At 39.2% G+C, this 21,257-nt stretch overlaps 1 protein-coding gene across 2 annotated transcripts in view; it reads right to left on the minus strand.

The window, feature by feature from the left end:
* The window catches only part of Helz (Helicase with zinc finger), a 454,315-nt gene that overhangs the window by 371,202 nt on the left and 61,856 nt on the right, over nt 1–21,257 (minus strand). For both annotated transcript variants that reach the window (XM_068225301.1, XM_067136674.2), the window contains exon 5: nt 20,678–21,248. In XM_068225301.1, the coding sequence (XP_068081402.1) occupies nt 20,678–21,248 (571 nt within the window). The remainder of the gene's footprint in view (nt 1–20,677; nt 21,249–21,257) is intronic.

Genomic DNA, 21,257 nt, shown 5'->3' on the forward strand with positions numbered 1-21,257 from the left:
AATCACTCAAAGATTTCTCTGAAACAAGATAAAAAAAATACTTGTAGTGCCTATAAATAAAAGAAATAAGTTCTAAATTAAATACCAGGTTAAACACTACTAGTCTACTATGTACCATAGAGAGAGCTAGACATCTCTTCTTTCGATGGAACATATCTCTTTCCGGAATCACCAAAGCTTTCTTTCTGTAAGTTTTCTACAATATTTCCTTTAGTCTGCTCATCAACTTAATTATCAAAAATTGAAAGGATGGCTATTTCCTCTGACATGTGCCACAAGTGTTGACCGAACTTGTTTAAAGACGCATTGGAAATCGACTTGTCAACTTTCTCGTGATCTTTTAAGGTCTTTAAAAAACAGAAATCTTGATTCGGCGCTTTTATCGCCAAACTACATCCAAGCCAGGGCTTCATGTAAACTGCCACAATGAATAAACAAACATCTTGTAAAGTTTGTTTGTCCTTAGCGATCATTTTAAACTGGAGCTTCAGTAAACACATTTTTAAGGAGTAAATAGCTCTTGCCATCCATCGTGCTTGATGCATTGCACCAGGAGGTCTAATTTTTATTTTATTTTTAATGTCTCCACCCAGAAAACAATAGCGAGCTCAATGAGCTCGCGATTATCATCTCGTACAGTCGATTTTGCCAGCTCATTGTAAAAAAAGTCACCAATTCAATATCTGCCTCACAGAGATGTTGTTGGACAAAATCAGTGCACGGTTTGATGGCACTAGGATTAATATTCTTCCAGTTGTCTCTAAACTTTTTGAACAGCAGAATATCAGGACTGCTAGTGATTTGTTAGATCTTTGATTCAAACACACTTTTGAGCACCAGTTCATAAATATGATGGTGGAAAGGAAAGAGTAACAACTCTCTTTCTAGTTTTTGCTCTAAAAGCATACAAGCTCCGTTCATGCGCCCTGTATTAGATGCTGTTGTATCACAGCACATTATTTGTACCTTATCATCCAGGTTCCAGTCATGAAGGGGATTTGACACTGCTTTCGCTTGCTCTTTATCGGAAGAGTTGTCTAACTTCGGCACAGTAAGAAGTTGTTCTTCCTCGTCATATGAAATAATAATTGGTAGGCGTTCTTCTTTAGAACTTCTTACATCCAGAGCAGGTAACAATTTTCCATCCCAATGAACAGTAACTACTTCGGGCACGTTATTCTGAAAATCGGATTTAATGGATCTCGCTCTATCTTTTCTCATTTCTGTTGGAATTTGTGTTGTGTTGAATAGAAGATTCGTTGATCGGGTAATTGTCAGAACTAAGACCAAGTGCTTCTACTACAGACTGAATTATATAAACAAAATCTCTGATGCTTAGTTGACATCTGTCTAAAGTTACAACTAATTTAGATGTGATAAAATGAATGAAATAATAATTGGTAGGCGTTCTTCTTTAGGACTTCTTACATCCAGAGCAGGTAACAATTTTCCATCCCAATGAACAGTAACTACTTTGGGCACGTTATTCTGAAAATCGGATTTAATGGATCTCGCTCTATCTTTTCTCATTTGCGTTGGAATTTGTGTTGTGTTGAATAGAAGATTCATTGATCAGGTAATTGTCAGAACTAAGACCAAGTGCTTCTACTACAGACTGAATTATATAAACAAAATCTCTGATGCTTAGTTGACATCTGTCTAAAGTTACAACTAATTTAGATGCGATAAAATCTTTTCTTCCTCTTCTTGTCGACATAGCTAAAGAACTTACAGATTGAGATGTGGATGGCAGAGATTCTTCCAGGCTTTCTTCAGAGCTTGTGGATTGTTCTTCTACGTCTTCATGTGTATCAAAATATTCAGATTCCAATGAGCTCGCGGAAGGTATTTGCTTTAGTCTCTTTTTATCTTCTGCGAGTTTTCTCAGCCTGGCCCTTTCTTCAATATCAGCCAACTTTTTGTCAACACCCGATTTTTATTCTTTCAAGAGCATCAGCATGTGTGATATCGAATAAATTATATAATTCAAGATGAAAGTTCTCTTTGCGGCGCCTATGTAAATCCTGAATCTTCTTGCTATTTTTTTGCAGTTCTCGCCAAACCTGATAAAGATCCACTAACTTCTTAACACAATTAGGCACAGCTCTGGTACGTATTCTAGCCTTTTCCCAGAATATATTGCACTCATAAATGACAAGATTTTCGCTTTTACTAACAGTCAACTTAACCTCACGTATGTTGAAAAATAGAACTGCGAGAACTTGATGATTAGATGGTAATTTTGCGCCTGGTATTTGGTGATTTACTTCACCAACCAAGAAAATGCTTTTTCAATTGCTCCCTAGTTCCACTGACATCTTCTATATATATAAAATAAGAGTTTTGTCTGTACATTGCTCAGAATTTGAAAATAATGGTATTTCTGTATCGATCATGTCCACAGTAACAAGAAAAAGCAGTTTTTACTTTTCCGTAATTTCTGTCTGTCTGTCTGTATGTACACGCATCACGAGAAAACGGCTGAAGAGAATTTAATAAAAATCCGTATGTAGAGTCGGGGGGGGGGGGGGTGAGCCGTTACAATCTAGGCTATAAATTATTTTATTCATGCTGAGTGAAATGGTAGTTTAGGGGAAGGCCTAAAATTCAATTCTCAAATATTTATATTATTAGTGGTCATATCGATAAATACTGCATAACTAAAGTTATGTAGAATTAAATTTCTGATCATTTACGTCTTATGCATTTTTACCGTATCGGCTATGATAACAGAGATATTCATGAATTTGGATTTTTGTTGCTACGTTCATATCAACGCCGAGCCCCAACAAAATGGGTGAACAGAATTTAATGAAAATCGGTATACAGAGTCGGGGAATAAGAAACTACAGTTTAAGCTATAAACTATGTTATTCTCCCTGGGTGAAATGGTAGTTTAGGGGAAGGGACCTAAAATTTAATTTTTAAATACCTATGTTCTTGGTCCTATGGAAAAGTACTACATAACAAAAGTTATATAGGATATACTGTAATTTCCGATCATTTTAGTTTTATTCAGTTTTACCGTACCGACTATGATAAGAGTGGTATTTCAGAACCAGAAGACAATTAATAATGTGACGGCCTACAATATCGAAAACGCGTAACATAGATCAACAATAACATTACACTGACCATTGTTCGTTGTAATGTTCTTTGTCTCTTATGCTGACATTCAACTCCGATAGATGGGATTACTGCTGCGTACCGAGTATAACAGCCTAACTTAATATTGGCGGGAAATAGCTGAGGAGTTAGATAACTTTCTTCTTTAGCATGCCAATCCACTGGTTCATACATTTTCTGATACTGCTGGTACGTTACACACTGGTTCATCATAGTATGCCAGCTATTCGATACCTACTCTGACGTGCTGTTTTGAATGAGCAGCGTGCGCACTTAAGTCAGAGGCTCAGTTAGTAGTAGTAGAAGGAGTAGTAGTATAAACTGGTCTGGAATTACAATTTAGCCCTATTCCAAATTACAGTACCAGAATTCACTAAATAACTCAAAATGCAACCTTGAAAAGAGCCGTTTCTTGGGAAAAGCTTCTTCCCCTTCACTTTCATTAAATCTACTTTAATTTTATTCCAAATTTTCAGCGAAGATGTGGTTTCTTCTCTGGCTTGGAGGAAAAATTGCCTTCACGTCAGATAGTTCACCCGCCAGTGTAGTGAATTGAAATTTTCCGACTCATCGGGTACTCCCAGTAAGCCGATAAGTAAACGGGCATAGTTTTTGCCCTGAGACTATCCACTATTTGAACACACATCCCCCCCCGCAGAAAAAAGGACGAAGATTGTTCATGGATCACGGATGTCTGCGTCTTGGTCATTCCAGCTCTGTAGCTTTGGACTGTTAGTTCGGCAGCATAGTACTGTTCGTTAAAAGTGAAAAATGTGTGGTTTTTCATTTGATCGAGTATTCCATATGAAGGCATTGCTTTTAATCGCGCCATTCCTACCGACGTCATTGTAAGGACCCATGTTCATTTCAGTTGGGAAAACCACTAAGAGAGTCTTTCTGAGAATCTATAAAGGCAGGCGGAGAGTGAGTGTCTGCCATTATAATGAAAACTCCCCAACCTGATTGTGACTGACGGTAGGCATGGTGGCCTACCATTACAATGAAAATTCCCGAACCCAGTCTTGATATGAGAAAAGACAGTGACATGCCCGTCGTGCTTCTAGGGCAACGTTAACAGCTATGCAACTTAATACAATCTTGCTCACAACGTTTACACTACCTAACCTAGAATTCTGTATAAAATTTAGAATTCCGTAGCGAAGCACGGTACATCAGCTAGTCGAAATATAAAACAATCCGTGCTAGCTACCCGATAAGCGAAAACTAAGTGACAATAACAATGAGAGCGCGCCACTCTTGTGACGCAACTTGTATGGACATGTTTGCACGCGAGTCGGCACGGGTTGCACTGTTCCAAATATGGAAAAAAATTGTTTTCGGGTGGTTTAGGCCCAAATGAATAAAACAATAACCTATGCATTGCAAAATTAAAACTTTGAAAAATAAGGGACACACTAACGTACATGTACGTAAACATTAAAACTTCAAAATTTGTCTCTTCCTTCGGTAATTTAAAATTTTCTCTCCATCTAGTCACCTCCGTACTATAGGCTTAGCCTCTGTAAACTTCGGGCCATAAGCCCACCTAGGGTTTTAAGAATTTTCAAGTGAATTTCAAACGAGTGCAAGTGTTCACCTCCTAACAGTTTGGTTTACGGCCGTCATATTAATTTTTTTTTTTTCTTTTTTTTTTCACATTAAGGCCAGGTAGAATGGGCACTTATTGTCTGTGTTAATGTTTAACTATTCTTATTTAAATGTAACTTTGACTGTCGCGAATAATACAGTGGAAACTGGTTGTATTTTACCTAATGTAAAAGTTCAGGCTGTGCCTTGGAGAGGTTTGAATATTGTAAATTTTGGAGAGTAGTCTCCTACGTAATTGTGTGGAGCAAAAACGTTCTTTCGAATGTTATAAATTTTGGAGCCCCGCCGTCTGACTTGTGATTGATTGAAGCAGCAGTGCTCTTGGTAATAGCGTCACGTTTGAGCTACCTAACTCATCTCTTTAAAAATCATTTCTTATAAGAGCTGAAGAGCTCCCTTTCTGTCTATCCAAATGTTATTTGTTACTGTTTAACAAAGTTTAAAATTTGAAAAGAAAAAAGGGAAAGAAATAAAATTTCAGATTTTAGAGTTTTAAAATTAAGATTTGATCTTTTCTCTGTCCACCCATTCACACCTGCACCTTCTTACACCTCTGTGTTCCACAGAAAGTCTGTATTAATAATAACAAAGCTGTCATTTTCTGTAACACACATTCAGTCAACTAACAGAGTAAGTTTACAAAAACAGGAGTGTATAAACTCAAATGCAATAAGTGTGAAGCCTCATAACATTGGTCAAACGGGTATAAGTTTTTCAACATTTGAAACATGTCAATGCTAGAAAATATAATAGGTTCTCTGCTATGAGTCAGCATATGCAGGATTCAAATAATGGATATACATCTATTGAACAAGATTTGAAAATACACAAGAGTCTCATTTATCCAGCCCTCATCAATCCAGATCTCCGGTTTATCCGGATCGAAAATAATAAAAATTTATTTTTACTTGTACAGTATTTCTTTTACGGCGTCGACTCTTCTTGAATGTACGTATTTTCGGCTAAGGCTGGTTAGAATATGAATTGGAAGTAATTCAACCACAGTGTATCAAAGGTACCGTCGCGGCGTTCGCCTGGAAATGAGAATAGGAAACCGTGGAAAACCATTCCCAGGACGGCTGAGGTGGGATTCGAACCCACGCTCTTCCGAATGAAACACACTATCAATTCACTGATGGAGAATTCAAAAATGACACTGGCGCTCCATCAGAAGAAACAATGACTCATGAAGAGGCAACAATGCAGCTGGACAAACTGATGGCCTATTTAGAATTCTTGACTCAAACCACACTGGCAGAACTATTGTTAGAAAATTGTCTTGGTGATCGTGCTGCATGCAAATGTAAAACTCACACATTACTTTAGTGCATAAAACAGAGTTGCAAATGTATGAAAAGTGATCTCATATTTTTTTTGTACTATTGAAAAAGATATTACTGTACAACTTATGTTAATAGATTACATGTCCGGCTCCATGGCTAAATGGTTAGCGTCCTGGCTTTCGGTCACAGGGGTCCCAGGTTCGATTCCCGGCAAGCTCGGGAATTTTAACCATCATTGGTTAATTTCTCTGGCACGGAGGCAGGGTGTAAGTGTCGTCTTCATCATCATTTCGTACTCACCATGACGCGCAGGTCGCCTACGGACGTCAAATCAAAAGACCTGCACCTGGCGAGCCGAACCTGTCCTCGGACACTCCCGGCACTAAAAGCCATACGCCATTTCATTTTCATTATATAACATGTACTGTATTTGGTTTTTAGTTTTTCCGGATTATCCAGATTTTTGATAATCCGGATCAGTTCCAGTCCCACCTAATCTGGATAAACGAGGTTCCTGTGTACTTAAAGTAGCCAGTAAGGATGCTTCACCCAACATTATGGAAAATTGTTTCATTTACCTGGATCAATATACAAACCTGAACTTTAGTCTTAATGAAATCTTGGAAAAATCAAAAATTCTAATTTATAATAACTACAATTGAAACAAAAATCAAATTCCCCACTCCAAGTCCAATCTTTAGTCACTCTCTCGATGGCCTCCCATTCCACCTAATCCATCCGCCCCGCCTTAAACTGTAGCCACGCCTCCCCTTTCGTCCCTTCCGATACACGTCTCTCTCTGCTTCATCAGTTGTTTGTTTCTGGGTAAGTGTGATAGTTTGACAATGTGGAGGGTAAGCCTTGTACAACTTTGATTAGCTATTTGTTCCTTTTAATCACACACGTTTAATCCGGTTTACTTCTATTTTCAGACCTATTTGCTCAGCATGAACCTTACTGACAAACAGCTCGTCAATTACATCTTTGACTCACGTCCTTTTTGGTTTTGCAAGGTCCCTTCTATCAAATAATTCAATAATACCATCTCAAATCTACACATTGTATGTATACTTGTTTAAACATAGCTGTTGCACCTGACAACTCTCACCGATAAAAGTTACTCAGTACGGCAGACTTTTACCAACTAAGCACACAAGATGGTCAATTTCATTTTCAACACCAGTGTCACAGCTCAATTCCAATTTTAATATTGTACACATAACAGCTCAGGTCCAATTTAAATATTTTAACTGTACATATGCAGGGTATACTTACTAGGACTGTTCCTTTTAAATTAATACCAATGGCAATGTCACACATGACAAAATTTGACTAGTGGACTTTAGATTGTATTTACACTATACCGTACTTACTCGCATATTAGACCCCGTTTTTTTTCCCACTTTTACAGTCAAAAATAGTAAAGGGGGGTCCAATATGCGATAACTTCAAAATTTTGTGCAGCGAACACAAGACTAGGTTATAAAGAGCTATAAATTGTACGTGTAAACATTCTATACGTACTATTATTTAACAAACTTAGAATGTATGTAAGTTATACTGGCTATTTTTGTTGGAAGGCAGTATTTCTAAACGTAAAAAGACAATAAATGCTGAATACGACTTTTAGGCCTACAGTACGTATAAAAGTATGTTTTAGATACTAATATCACGTCATTTGTTACATCTCATTAATTTCTCTGGTGAGGCCGACGTCAGGAAGGGCATACGGGCATAAAAACTCACTACGAAGATTCGTCTCACTTCATACTCAATCCTGTAGAAGAAAGGGATAAGGGTATAGTGTTATCATATAATTAAATATTGCTACAAAAGAACTTAATGACCAGTGATTTGCCTCTGTCAGTTCAGCAGTAGGCCTAGCACACAGTAAACCTGATCACTGCTCTCATTCGAATTATCGCCTTGCACAGCCAACTTTCCTGCCTTGCTACCGGCATGTCGGCATTCTGAGTGACGTCATCTTAACTGCTATCTCTCGCCAGTCGCGTAAGCCATGCTTCATTCTCTTTGAGCCATGCACTGCAATCAAGGCATACAGGATCCCATCTTTTTGAACCTTTTAAAAATGATTTTGTTCCGGACTATAGAGTCTAAACAGTGTAAATCTATTCCCAGATGGTCTCTGATATTCCGAGCTGGTGTACATGTAGCAGAAGCCACTCCTTCTGACATGGCAAACCATCAGCTGATAACTAGCGTATGTTACAAGTTGTACTTCCGAATGTAATACATAGTAATTGGAAACATTCTTTCGACAACTGCGGCTGTTGAAACACAGACCCTTACTTTTAAGTACATTTCATGCTTGTTCTCGACATTTATCACATCAGGATTTGCGTAAACAGCTGTCCATGAGATAAGACAGACCACACTGTTTAGGTTAGGTATATTATCGCCCTGATAGTGCCAAAAGTTCGACGGAAAGAATAAAAATAAATAACAGGAAAATATACCGCATTTATGGATATCTATAGGTGTAGCAGTAATGCGTTTTATTATCATGTTTAATTTCGTACGTTCGCTGTCTCTTTTTTATTAACGCATACCCTAGTATGTTTTGTTTGGAGTCTCCGAAAAGCATTTAAAGTACATGGGGACATAAAATAATAATAATTATTATTATTATTATTACTTGTTAGGTACATTGGCAAGTAAAACAATCGTTTTAATTGGGTAGCTTTTATCACATTTTAAACTTACTTCTCTCCAAACCTATATTGGCCCGAGTTACCAGATATTAAACGACCACTTTGTTAATGATCTCGCCTGCTGTATAAATAGCAACAACCGCGAATATTTCTCAACTAAAGTTCCTCATCCCGAGGTGGTACAGCTCTTTTTAGACACACCCCCAGTGGAGGGGAGTTACATGTACCGCTTTTACCGCATATCAACCTGCCATTCGTAAATCTCTGGCAGTACGGTACTGGGAATCGAAGTCCGACCCCCGAAAACAGCAACTAATTGTGCTAACCATTACGCTGGTGGACATTATTAACTACAAAACACAGACATATAGCATGACTGATGCATGCTTGCAATGCACGGGTTGGACACGAAGCTAGGCCTATTCATCTATTTGTGTGACATCATCAGAGCTGCAGTAGACCTACGCTACAGAGACGAGCATTTCTTAACTACGAAACACAGATGTACCGCATGGATTCGACGCGTTTTCATTGGGTAGGTCGTATGGACGAACTATTCACAAATGTGTGCGATGTCATCAGAGCTGCAATAAGACTTGTACCTGCTTCGAAGTGGAATCGTCGTCGTTCTCTGATGAATTACGTTGGGGGGTCTTATAGGCGAGATTTATATTTTTCATTTTCTTCGTCTCGAAAAGCCAGAGAGGGTCTAATATGCGAGGGGGTCTAATACACGAGTAAATACGGTATATTGTCAATTTTAGTCCATGACTGAAGATGGCACATAATGGGTTCAAAACCGGTTCCATTGTATGAGGGATTTGACATTATCATTAAATAGTATTGAACAGGAGGACCTTCATTTTAATTTCTTATTAATGTGAATATTCGTCAATATGGATCATGATGAAGTTTACATTGTACGATATGTGAATTTAGCTTCCTTTTAATTCTTCTTTTGAGCCTCCCAAAACCCTCTTCCTATGCAATTGATTCCATGATTTTCTGCAAAATAAACAACTGTAAGTTTAAACTGCATGGTGTAACTACAATTCTTTCATCCCATTTTGCTCATCACTTTACAACTCATTCACCTGCCTGCTATTAGAAACTGAATGCAGCTGTCTGTTTCCTTATTTCTGGTCCCCCCCTACCGGGCGAGTTGGCCGTGCGCGTAGAGGCGCGCGGCTGTGAGCTTGCATCCGGGAGATAGTAGGTTCGAATCCCACTATCGGCAGCCCTGAAAATGGTTTTCCGTGGTTTCCCATTTTCATACCAGGCAAATGCTGGGGCTGTACCTTAATTAAGGCCACGGCCGCTTCCTTCCAACTCCTAGGCCTTTCCTCTCCCATCGTCGCCATAAGACCTATCTCTGTCGGTGCGACGTAAAGCCCCTAGCAAAAAAAAAAAAAAAAAAAAAAATTTCTGGTCCCACCCGGAGTCCGGCCAGGGTAGCAGGTAAGTGGAAGGGATGGTTAAGGGCCTTGGACTTTCTGTTTGTAGAATTATTAATAAATGCTTAGAATCCACGAAAGAGGAAAGTTATGTGCAAGGGGTGTTCAATTTCTTACCAAAGATTCCCAGTGGAAATTACATGGCACACAAAAATTGGAGAATATTTAGAAAATCATCAGCATCATCATGGTTTTGCCCTTCCAGAAAATACGTCGTAACAATCTTGAGAGGGTCTTTATACATGGGGGCATTATGTGAGTAAATACAGTACCATTGATCACAACTGCCAACTCAATGCATTAGCTTACCTGCACCTCGATTCAATCTCACTTACTATACTACCATCCCAAGAGAACACACATGCTAAATACTTGAAATGATCCTACCTGTTCCAGTTTTGTATTGCCAACCTAACATTCAATTCTCATAGGTTTCTTCTCTACTGACATCACTTTAGCCTTGGAAAGATCAAATTTCATATCCTACTCATTGCACCTATTTTCAAGTTCCAAGATATGAGACTGTAGTCTGCAGTCAAAAACCACACTAGTTTTCAACCAACTTACTCTCAACCATTGATCGCACCCTAACCTTCCAAAATGCCAGTGAACACCTTGCCTGGTATATCGATCAATAAAATACCTGCTTTCGTCCAATCAGAAGATACCTTATGAATATTCCATGCTAATCTTCTTACTCTACGATGCCATTTCTTCCCTGCCTTCCCATTGTATTTCACCACTTCAGAACTCTTTTCATTTATTTCTACTGCTTTATAACAACGCACTTTATTTACCATCCTTCTGCTTCCTAAGCGCTATTTCACCAATAACATTGTACTCCTCCCCATGAGCTTGGTTGTTTGCGTCATCTACAGAAATATTTACTTTTACGTTGAGAAGATTTTCAAAATATTCCTTCCACCTGTCCAGTGATTCCCTGGGATCTACTATGACTACATCTGATTTACCAAACACACTATTTATTTCCTTTTCCCCTCCCTTCTGAGATTCTTCATTATCATTCAGAAAGGTTTCCCTGCCACCTGACCTGGTCTTTTTGGGTTATTATCAAAATCTTCCCATGACCTCTTCTTGGATTCAACAACTGAAGCGATGCACCGAATAGGAGTCTAACCACCAAAAACTCTTTATTAAGAGTTAATTGCAAAAAATGCCATCTTGGACTGGAGTTAGATCCCTTTTCTGCGTGAGCCCTCCAGCACAGCAAAACAACTTCTGACTACGCCACTATGCAGGAACGTCCATATAGATCCTTATTCCGATGAAACCTCTTTTTCGATAAAAATGTCGGTTAGATTCCTTTTCGGCGTATCACTTCAATTATTTGTTTCGCTCTGTTTCATTCATCTATGTACAATTTCCTGCTAGCATCAGTCCTTGTTTGGAGCCATTTCTGATATGCCATCCTTTTATGTTTACAAGCTGCCCTCACTTCGTAATTCCACAAAGATGTTCTCTACACACAGTTGTTCCTAGGCATTCCCTTGCTGTTTCTACTACAGCATCTCTGTATGTCACCCATTCTCCATCCATAACCTTAACCGCCAGGCTGAGTGGCTCAGACGGTTCCGGCGCTGGCCTTCTGAGCCCAACTTGGCAGGTTCGATCCTAGCTTAGGCCAGTGGTATTTGAAGGTGTTCAAATAAGTCAGCTTCATGTTGGTAGATTTACTGGCACGTAAAAGAACTCCTGTGGGACAAAATTCTTGCAACTCTGCATCTCCAAAAACCCTACAAGTAGTTAGTGAGACGTACAGCCAATAACATTATTATTATTATATCCTGAACCTGTTTACTATCCACTGTTTGGAACTCTTCACTAATCACATCCATGTACTTCTGTCTAACTTCCTCATCCAGGACATTTTCTACCCTTCTTTGTCTGCAAAAAAGATTTCTCTTCCTCTATTCTAGGCCTAGAGATATTTAATTCACTACAGATCAGATAGTGGTTCATATCATCCTACACATTCCACACAGATTTTCTGAACTCAAAGTAGGTTATCCTTCGTTATGCTTGGAGAATGTATTCAGAACTGCAAATCTCACACTAGCACATAAGTTCACTGAACGCTTCCCATTCCTATTCTATTAGCTTTCATATCTTTATGCATCACCTTGTCATATCCTTTACTTCTACTGTATTTGTAAATCTCACACTGAAATTGCCCATTACCTCTATCCTGTCCTTGATCTTTACCCTCACTACCATGTCACTCAGTGCTACATTAAACTCCAATCCCTGCCATCATAAGCTATACTTGTGCTCCCTCTTTACAGTCAGTCTGGTGTTGGTGTCTGTGCCAAGTGCACACAATTTACGAGGAACATAGGGGCGACTCTCATATACGGTAGCTGTATGTTAACCTCAAGCTTCTAGCTTCCCTCCTTTTCTCAATAATTCACTTCAAATATTTTCTTTTTTCAGACATTCACTTCAAACTGAATTAAACAACAGATCACTACATCTGATGAAAAGGAACTCATAAAACTTGTCAACTTCATACTTGTCTACACCCTCACAGAGACAATTCTCATCTTCATTTGTTCAACTGCTAAATCTATGCAAATTAGTTGTTCATTTAAATGCTTAAATGCTTAACAGAATGTATGTTGCATGCTACAGTACTTCTGATGAACAGTTCTACCTCACACTCTTTTTAACACCCATAAAGAACACATTATTATCTTCTATCTCTTCCTCTTTATCTCCCCTTACCTGAGTATCATTAACTCCTAAGACATCCAGACACATCCTATTTGCTGGCCCAGCCAGTTCTCCTTTCTTTCTTCCATAATCCCCATTAATATTGACAGCTCCCTGCCGAATTCCATTTCATTCACCAAGTTGTTTCCAAGGAATGCCTAGCCTGTCAAATGGAAGTGGGACTCACTCCCACATCTGAGGCTTGCTTAAAACATTCAGAAAAATTCGAAGTTTGTATTTCATTTTAAAAGAACTAGCCTTAATTTTAAAACTAGGCTTCATGGTTCAAGAAGATCATGATCAACTACTTGAAGAGGATAATGAAGCAGAGCATATTTTTACAGCCCCATCCAAGTATACCCTTTTGACGGATGAGGATTTTATGGATAATGAAGTCTGTGGAACTACTGGAAACTTTTCTAGAAGACAACTTCTGGCTGATGCTGAAGTAGGACTGTTATTATAAGAGAATTACTGATCCATCCAACACATACAATTCTGCCACTTACACAACAAAGATACAATCTCTAGAACATTGTGTTCACAGGTAAAAAAATGTCACATGAGAAGTTCTACACTAAATGTTCAATCATGCATCTAGGGAAGAAATTTCTGGACAAAGGTGACTACTGATGCAAATGAGCTTTCTTTGACGAAGTTATTACTTTCTTCACAGAAGAAATAAATAGGTATGCCTCATATAAGAACTGTCCTGATGCAGTTGAGGGGTTGGCTAGACTGATTTTCAGCAACTTCTTGCTTTCGACTCAGGTGGTATCTATCACCAGATGTATGAAGCTCATTTCGATCATCTTATTTTATGTGTTTGCATCAGCTGATTATCACCAACAAGCCTCATAAGGGGATTCTGTAGAGTTATGGACAACGATTTATGTCAAGCTTTCAAGAGGTTCAAAATCAATACCTTATTGGACTGAAAATCTTCAAGATTTTAGAGTCATGTAAAAAGGCAGCGTAGTAGAGTGGTCAAGGTGTTCGCTCTAAAATAGAAGATACACAGGTTCTCTTCATCTTTTTAATATAAATTCAAATTTATTTTCGGTCCCTGCCATTGTTCTTAACTCTCTTTTAGGTGCTTCCATATACGTATATACAGTGTCTTTCTTGTGGACTTATTGCCTTTGAGCGTTACATCTGCAGGCTTCTGTGAATTAAGTACAATACAGGTAAACCCCATTATATGCGATTTTGGTTTTAAGTCTAGTGCTGCCACCTGTTAACAGCAAGTGGAAGCTGTAATGCTTTAAGGCAGGTAAAGACATGCATGCCAAATTCTGTAACGTACACTATGTTGCGCACCAAGTTTAAGCAGGGTAAGCACATCTCTATACGCATCTCCTGTAGCATTTGTCGGGACATGAATCATCAGTTCCGGTCAGTAGAGCTGTGAAGTTGCACTTTTCAGGTTTCATATTTAAAATACCGGGTGTCGAATGAAAGAAGCATGAACTAAAGTTGTATTCATTAGAAACTAAGTTAGAAGTTTTGGTTTGCTGTGAGAAAGATGAGCATATCATTGACATTCAGTGTGCTTTGGGACTTAGGGAATCCACTGTGAGAACTGTTCGCGACAATGCAAAACCAACTCGAAAAACTGCTCAATCTTCTATTACCTTAAGTGCGACTAAAGTGACCAAATCTCGCTCGGAAGCGATGGAAAGAAAGAAAAACGTGCTAAGCCATTGGATTGAGCATCACAACCAACAACACATACATCTCTCTGGAGCTGTTATTCAAGCTAAAGCCAAGAGTTTGTACGCAGAGTTAACAAAAGAAGAGGACCCATTGATGCTTTCATGGCCCATACTTACAGACATTATATAGGCTTTTGGGCTTATGCCGTGTCAAAGAAATAAGGTGAAATTCTTTACGTTTCACAGAGAACTATGCTCTGCGTCATCAGAAGAAAATCTTGACTGTCCTCGAGGAAGGCTTCTAAAACAATGAGCTTTGAATTTAGACATTACCCAATAGAAGTGGAAATGGTATGTTCATTCGTCACCAGATGGCTCCTCAGACACGGTACAGCGCTAGCATTCGAAGCGGAAGCTGACGGAACCATCAGAATCAGTCTCAGAAGGTCACATAACATAACAGACATATGCACATATGAAGGTATGACATTGACACAAGTCTGGAATCAAACATCTGGCGATGAAGAACCTACGAATTTGGAAAACACCGAAACGAAATAACAATAGTGAAGGGAAAGTGAAGGGAAATACCTACGTAAATCCTTAATGGCTGGCAACCGTATCAAGGAAAATGAACGTAATATTCATCTCAACCACCCACACAAATCAGCAATAGCTGAGCACGCTCTGTCATCGGGTCATGATGTCATGTTCCAAGATGCTCGAGCTCTTACTCACACAATACACTACAGGTCCAGGATTACTAATATAAATATTCATTATCCCTGAGGGATACGGGCTGTATTCTATATTCAAAGCAATTCGGGGGGGGGGGGGGGGGCAGGGGGGGATATAAAAATACTAGGCTAATGTAGGAGAAATATCAAATTTGTTGTACAAGGACGAGACAAAGCTCAATTTAAACCCCTTGACACAAAGAACAAAACTTGGTAAGCCCTACAGGCCCTAAAACCAACCGTTATGGAGATACTGGCACCACACTACCCTGCCTAGGAATTGGATAAAGAAATGAACTGCCATAATCATGGCAACGTCAGCTCCAGTATTCTACAGCAGCGAGATTATCTACAATATATCAAAAAAACCTATGTTACAGACATGAAAACTGGTATTTGGAATCTCCTTTAAAAGTAAACGAACGCATTTCTTCTAAAATCCACTTAAGCAGGTGAAGTTTTAAAATAAGTATCTTCTTCTTCTACCGCTTTTCCAACACCTGAGGGGTCGCAGGTGCGACCAGGTCCCACATGTGAATTTGACCCTGTTCTAGGGCTGGATGCTCTTCCTGATGCCAACCGTATGTGTAGGGATGCAATTACTATCACGTGTTCCTGTTGTGGTTGGTAATGTGGTGTGCTGAATGAATATGAAGAGGAGAGTGTTGGGACAAACACAAACAATCTGTCCCCGAACCGAAAGAATTAATCACATGTGATTAAAATCCCCAACCCAGCCCGGAATCAAACCCAGAACCCTGCGAACCGAAGACCTCAATACTGACCACTCAGCCAAGGAGTGGGGCAGTTTGTAAAATGAGTATAACTACAATATATCTCATAAACTTAACATGTTACAAGCATGAAAACTGGTATTTGTAATCCGCTTTAAAAATAAAGAAACACGTAGTTTGTGTTTTCGGAAAATCAACTTAAGCTGGAGATCGAAAATAAGTGAAGGAGTTGAATTCTCTTTATGAGGATGCTATATCTCAAAAACTAAGATGTTACAGACGTGAAATTTGGTATTTGGAATTTCCTTTAGAAATAAAGAAACTTCTTTTTTTATTTTTTATTTTTAAGTTCCATGCCGCATGTTCCATATTTAGCTCTGCCAGTAGCCTGATCATCTTAGATCCAAAAGACAATGCCACAAACGTGGTTTACAAACAGGTTCTGGGATAAATGACATGCAATTTTTTGGTGAGTTTTTATACTTTAGGAATTTTCAGATAATGTCTCAGTGCAGTACCAAGGAACAATTAATTTTATCAACTTACAAAATCCTTGCGAGCAAAGCCGTGGGTAACAGCTAGTAATTATAATAACTTAATACCTGGTGTCCGAAATCTGAAAAATTAAATTGGTAAATAAAGCCCATTTGAGATGATTTCCAAATAGGTTTTGATTTTGTGTCCTTATGGAGTTTCTTCTCAAAAGCTTGACATGTGTCCCCGACGCTGTAGATGCAAAAGACTGGTGCGACCGTTGCAACTCAAGGGAAGCATTCAATTTAAAATCCTGCAATACAATACTGTTATGGTTCTTCTTCTTAAGACGCCGTCTCCGAGCGGAGGTTGACGGTCCACGTAACTAGCTCTGATCGTGACAGCGCAGAATGGAATGTCACTTCTGAAGTTCAGCAGTGCCATCTTCGAAGGTCTTTCAGCCATGAATTTCTTCTTCTCCCAACAGATCTCTCCCCCTGTATCTTTCCTTCGATAATAGCTGTAATAATTGATACCTCTCACGATATGTCCTAGGTATTGTGTTTTCCTCTGTTTCATGGTGATGAAGGACCTCGGCATTGGGGATTTTCATCACCGAGGATATCCGCAAGAGACAGCGATACAGGAACATTTCGAAGGCATCAATCAATTTTTCTATGATAGGATCCAGAGTCCAGCTTTCACATCCATATAGGAGAACAGAAAATATATAGCAGCGGATCATACAAATTCGTAGTTGGAGACTGAGATCTGACCTCACAAAGAATTTCTTCATGGTAACGAATTGTTTCCTGGCCTGCTCAATTCTAGATATTATCTCCCGTTTGGAGTTACATTGGTCATCCACGATGGTACCCAGATATTTGAGAGAAGACAATTGCTGAACTATTTTATCTTTAACTGTGAGATTTGTCCGAATTGTCTTCTTTGAGAACACCATCAGTTTCGTCTTTGAGGGGTTAACATATACATAGGTGGTTTGAAAAGTACCAGAATTAAGTATCTTACCTCGGTGGAACTTATTTTATTTTTCAACATAGTCTCCCTGTAGACTCATGCATTTGGTGCAGCGATGTTCCAATGCCTTGATCCCATCTCGAAAATGAGATTCCTCCAGGCCTGCAAAATACCTCTCCAATTCGGCTGTCAGTTCTTCCCTTGTAGAAAATCTCCGTCCACCGAGGAAAATTTTTGCTTGGGGAATAGATGAAAGTCTGATGGTGCCAAATCAGGTGAATAAGGTGGATGTGGCAACAATTCGTACCCCCGTTCATGACGTCTTGCCATGGCAATAACACTTGTGTGCGGCGGAACGCTGTCCTGATGAAAGATGACATTTTACCTTGCCAAACCAGGCCTTGTTTCGCGTATCTTTTCCTGTAGTTGGTCTAGGAGGTTTGCATAGTATTGCCCCGTAATTGTTTCGCCAGTAGGAAGATAATCTATCAGCAGAATGCCTTTTGCATCCCAGAAAACTGAGGCCATTACCTTTCCGGCCGAACGCACTGCCTTTGCTTTCTATGGCGGTGGTGTATCAGCATGTTTCCACTGCTTGGACTGCTGTTTTGTCTCTGGGGTATAGTAGTGGATCCAAGTTTCATCTGTAGTCACAAACCGGTGCAAAAAATCTTGTTGGTTGCACTGAAAACGGGCCAGATATTGTTTGGACATTTCCAATCTGGTCCGCTTATTGTCCAATGTCAAGAGCCGTGGCACCCACCTTGCAGATAATTTTTTCATACCCAATTCTTCGGTTAAAATATAATATACCCGTTCAGAAGACATCCCTACAGCTTCAGCAATCTCCCGCACTTTCAGTCGACAATCCTCCATGACCATTTTATGCACTTTTGCGATAAATTCTGGGGTCGTAACACTTTTTAGCCGTCCACTTCGCGGATCATCATCCAAGCTCTCCCGACCAAATTTAAACTCGCAACAGTTGAAAATGAAGGAGCAGAGTCCCCCAGTGTGTTCTGAAAGTCGGCATGAATTTCCTTTGCTTTCATACCTTTCTTTACAAAATATTTAATCACTGCTCGAATCTCAGTTTTTTCCATCGTCACAAGTCACTACGCGGGAACAACAACAGAGTCGTCACTACCACACCCCTGCAGCTAGAGCAATGACGCGCCACGTGTTCACTCACAAAGGATGTGTGATTATTGCGCGGGAACCTCGTTGCTCTAGCACTGACATCTAGCGGTGATTCCAAGAACTTTTCAAACCGTCCTCGTAATCCAAACTCTTCACAGTGCTGAACTAAGAAGTTTATCATGCACTGAAGGGCAGGCATGTCATCAGCTATGACAACAGTATCATCTGCATATCTGATATTGTTGATGATTTTCCCATTAATTTTGATCCCAGCATAGTCTGCCAATACTTCTTTAAGGATTGCTTCTGAGTAAATGTTAAACAACAGGGGTGACAGTACACAACCCTAGCAGACACCCTTGTTGATCAAAGCAGTTTCTGACGTTCCTTGATCAGTTTTGAGATTTGCAAACTGATTCAAGTACCGGTTACTGATTATACGTAAGTCACCGGAGTGAATACCCGTTAATCTCAGGATCTCTATCAGCTTATTGTGCCTGACACAATCAAAAGCTTTCTTATAGTCTATAAAACATGCATAGACATCAACATTCATATCTCTGCACCTCTGTAACAACACATTTAACGAAAAGAGTACCTCACGTGTACCAACACCATTTTGGAAACCAAACTGATTCTGATCCAAATGGGAATCACATTTTTTATATATTCTAGTGTGAATGATTCGCAAGAATATTTTAAGCACATAAGACATCAAACTTATCATACAATAATCATCGCACTGAGACGAGTTAGGCTTCTTTGGTAGTGGTATGAAGGTTGATTTCAGCCAGTCTGACGGTATTTTTCCTGATACATATATTTGATTGAATAATGATGTTAAGATATTGAGGCCGGTAGATTCCTGTTCTGTTATTACTTTGAAAACTTCAGCGTACACACCGTCCGGTCCAGTTGCTTTACCATTCTTTTGAAGTTTTATGGCATGTACTTCACTTTTTGTTATTTCAGGGCTATTTTCTCTCGTGAGGTGAAGGAGGATCATTTCCGTCATCTTTGAATAGAATTTCTATGTATTCCTTCCATCGTTTGAGTTTCTCTTCCACGCCCAAGATGATTTCATTATTGGCATCTCTCAAAATTTGACCATATCGTCTCCATTGCATATTCATTTTTGGACTGTCTGATTTTTCATTTCAAATTTCATTATACATCTCCAGTACCACAGTACCTTCCTTAACCTGTCCACATTTAAGCTCACCCATAATCAAGAACACTGCCACTCTGACAACTTGCACTTCTATCCTGTAAAATACTCTCTGCCATAAAGCCTAGTTTTACAAGAAAAAATGGGTCTGTTCAAAAAAAAAAAAAACCTTAGAAGGAAGATCTCATTTCAAGGAGCTACCAAAGTGATATTAACTACTGTCACCAAATTGCTAGTCCTACATGCCACCAATCTTCACATACCAACTTCTCTCTCATCACACATGTACTGTTAGTTTCATCCCAGAATGCTCCAGAATAGAATGCTGGATTTCCATCAATTATTCTCTCCCTCCCCCACTACCAAAAGAATCTCCTGCTGACATAATCTGATCTAGAATTAGCTCTAACAACACCATTCCTTGCAAACCATTCTGTTGTGAGCACCCCTTGGTAAGAGATCTTAGCTCTTTTCTGCAGCTGATTCTCCATCTGTAACATACAGTGCATTTACAGTACCATTCTACTATCACAAAACCCACTACAGTAGTCTTTCTCTCAGTAACAAAAAACTGAACATGTACTATAAATTTCTTCTTTTTTCCCATACTACATCACAAACACGTGCCCAAAGATGAAATGTCAAATCCCACAGTTAAAATGAATCTCTTCTTTTCCACATGGTGTAAAAATGAGTGTGTTTATTTTATTCGTTAATCAAGACATTTAAGGTAGTTTTGCATACTAGGTCGTATCAACCTCATTTAAAGGCCTGAAGGAGTTAAATGATTGTTCTACTCCTACAATGATGATACTTTTACCATAGCTCAGGGTATATGATAAGACAGACAACATTCCTAAATATATCCCCAAAACGCAAATAAAAATATAAAATTAGAAATATTTCTATATAACAAACCTGTTCATATCTTGCCATTTCTTCCACACAAAGTAGTTCATGCATGCGAGCCCTGTAATTATTCCGAGTTAATTTCTTTTCAGTCACCGTAGACTGAGTTAGAACAAATGTATCAGCCCTTGGACTAGGATAAGCACTCAAGAGATCCCTTTCACGCTCACTGTCTAAAGCTACCGCAGCTGGTGTAGTGACCAAAGGAGTAACCGGAGATGAAAACACAACAATCTCTGAATTTGCAGTATCCCAACGCTCTGCAGTAGATAACACCAGTTCCTTACGAATTTCTTTCATACGATCAGCATCCGTCACTGGCACCACATCCACACAGAGGTGGCGAACTAAAACTGGTTCACCACCAAAGTCAAACACAACAGATTGCCGGAATGTTCCATAGATGTCCGTGGCAAATGCAACTTTAACTCTATGTTCCAGGAGAGGAAATGTATCTTCAGATGAATCTCCAACACTTCTCTCCTCGAGGGCAGGTACAGGCGGAACACTCCATTCTTGATCGTTACTTGGTTTCCATTCGCACATGATTTTTCGAGATGGATCGCCACTTGACACATACCTAGCAAAA

The sequence above is a fragment of the Anabrus simplex genome, chromosome 1, assembly GCF_040414725.1.
Source record: "Anabrus simplex isolate iqAnaSimp1 chromosome 1, ASM4041472v1, whole genome shotgun sequence".
Classification (NCBI taxonomy): domain Eukaryota; kingdom Metazoa; phylum Arthropoda; class Insecta; order Orthoptera; family Tettigoniidae; genus Anabrus; species Anabrus simplex.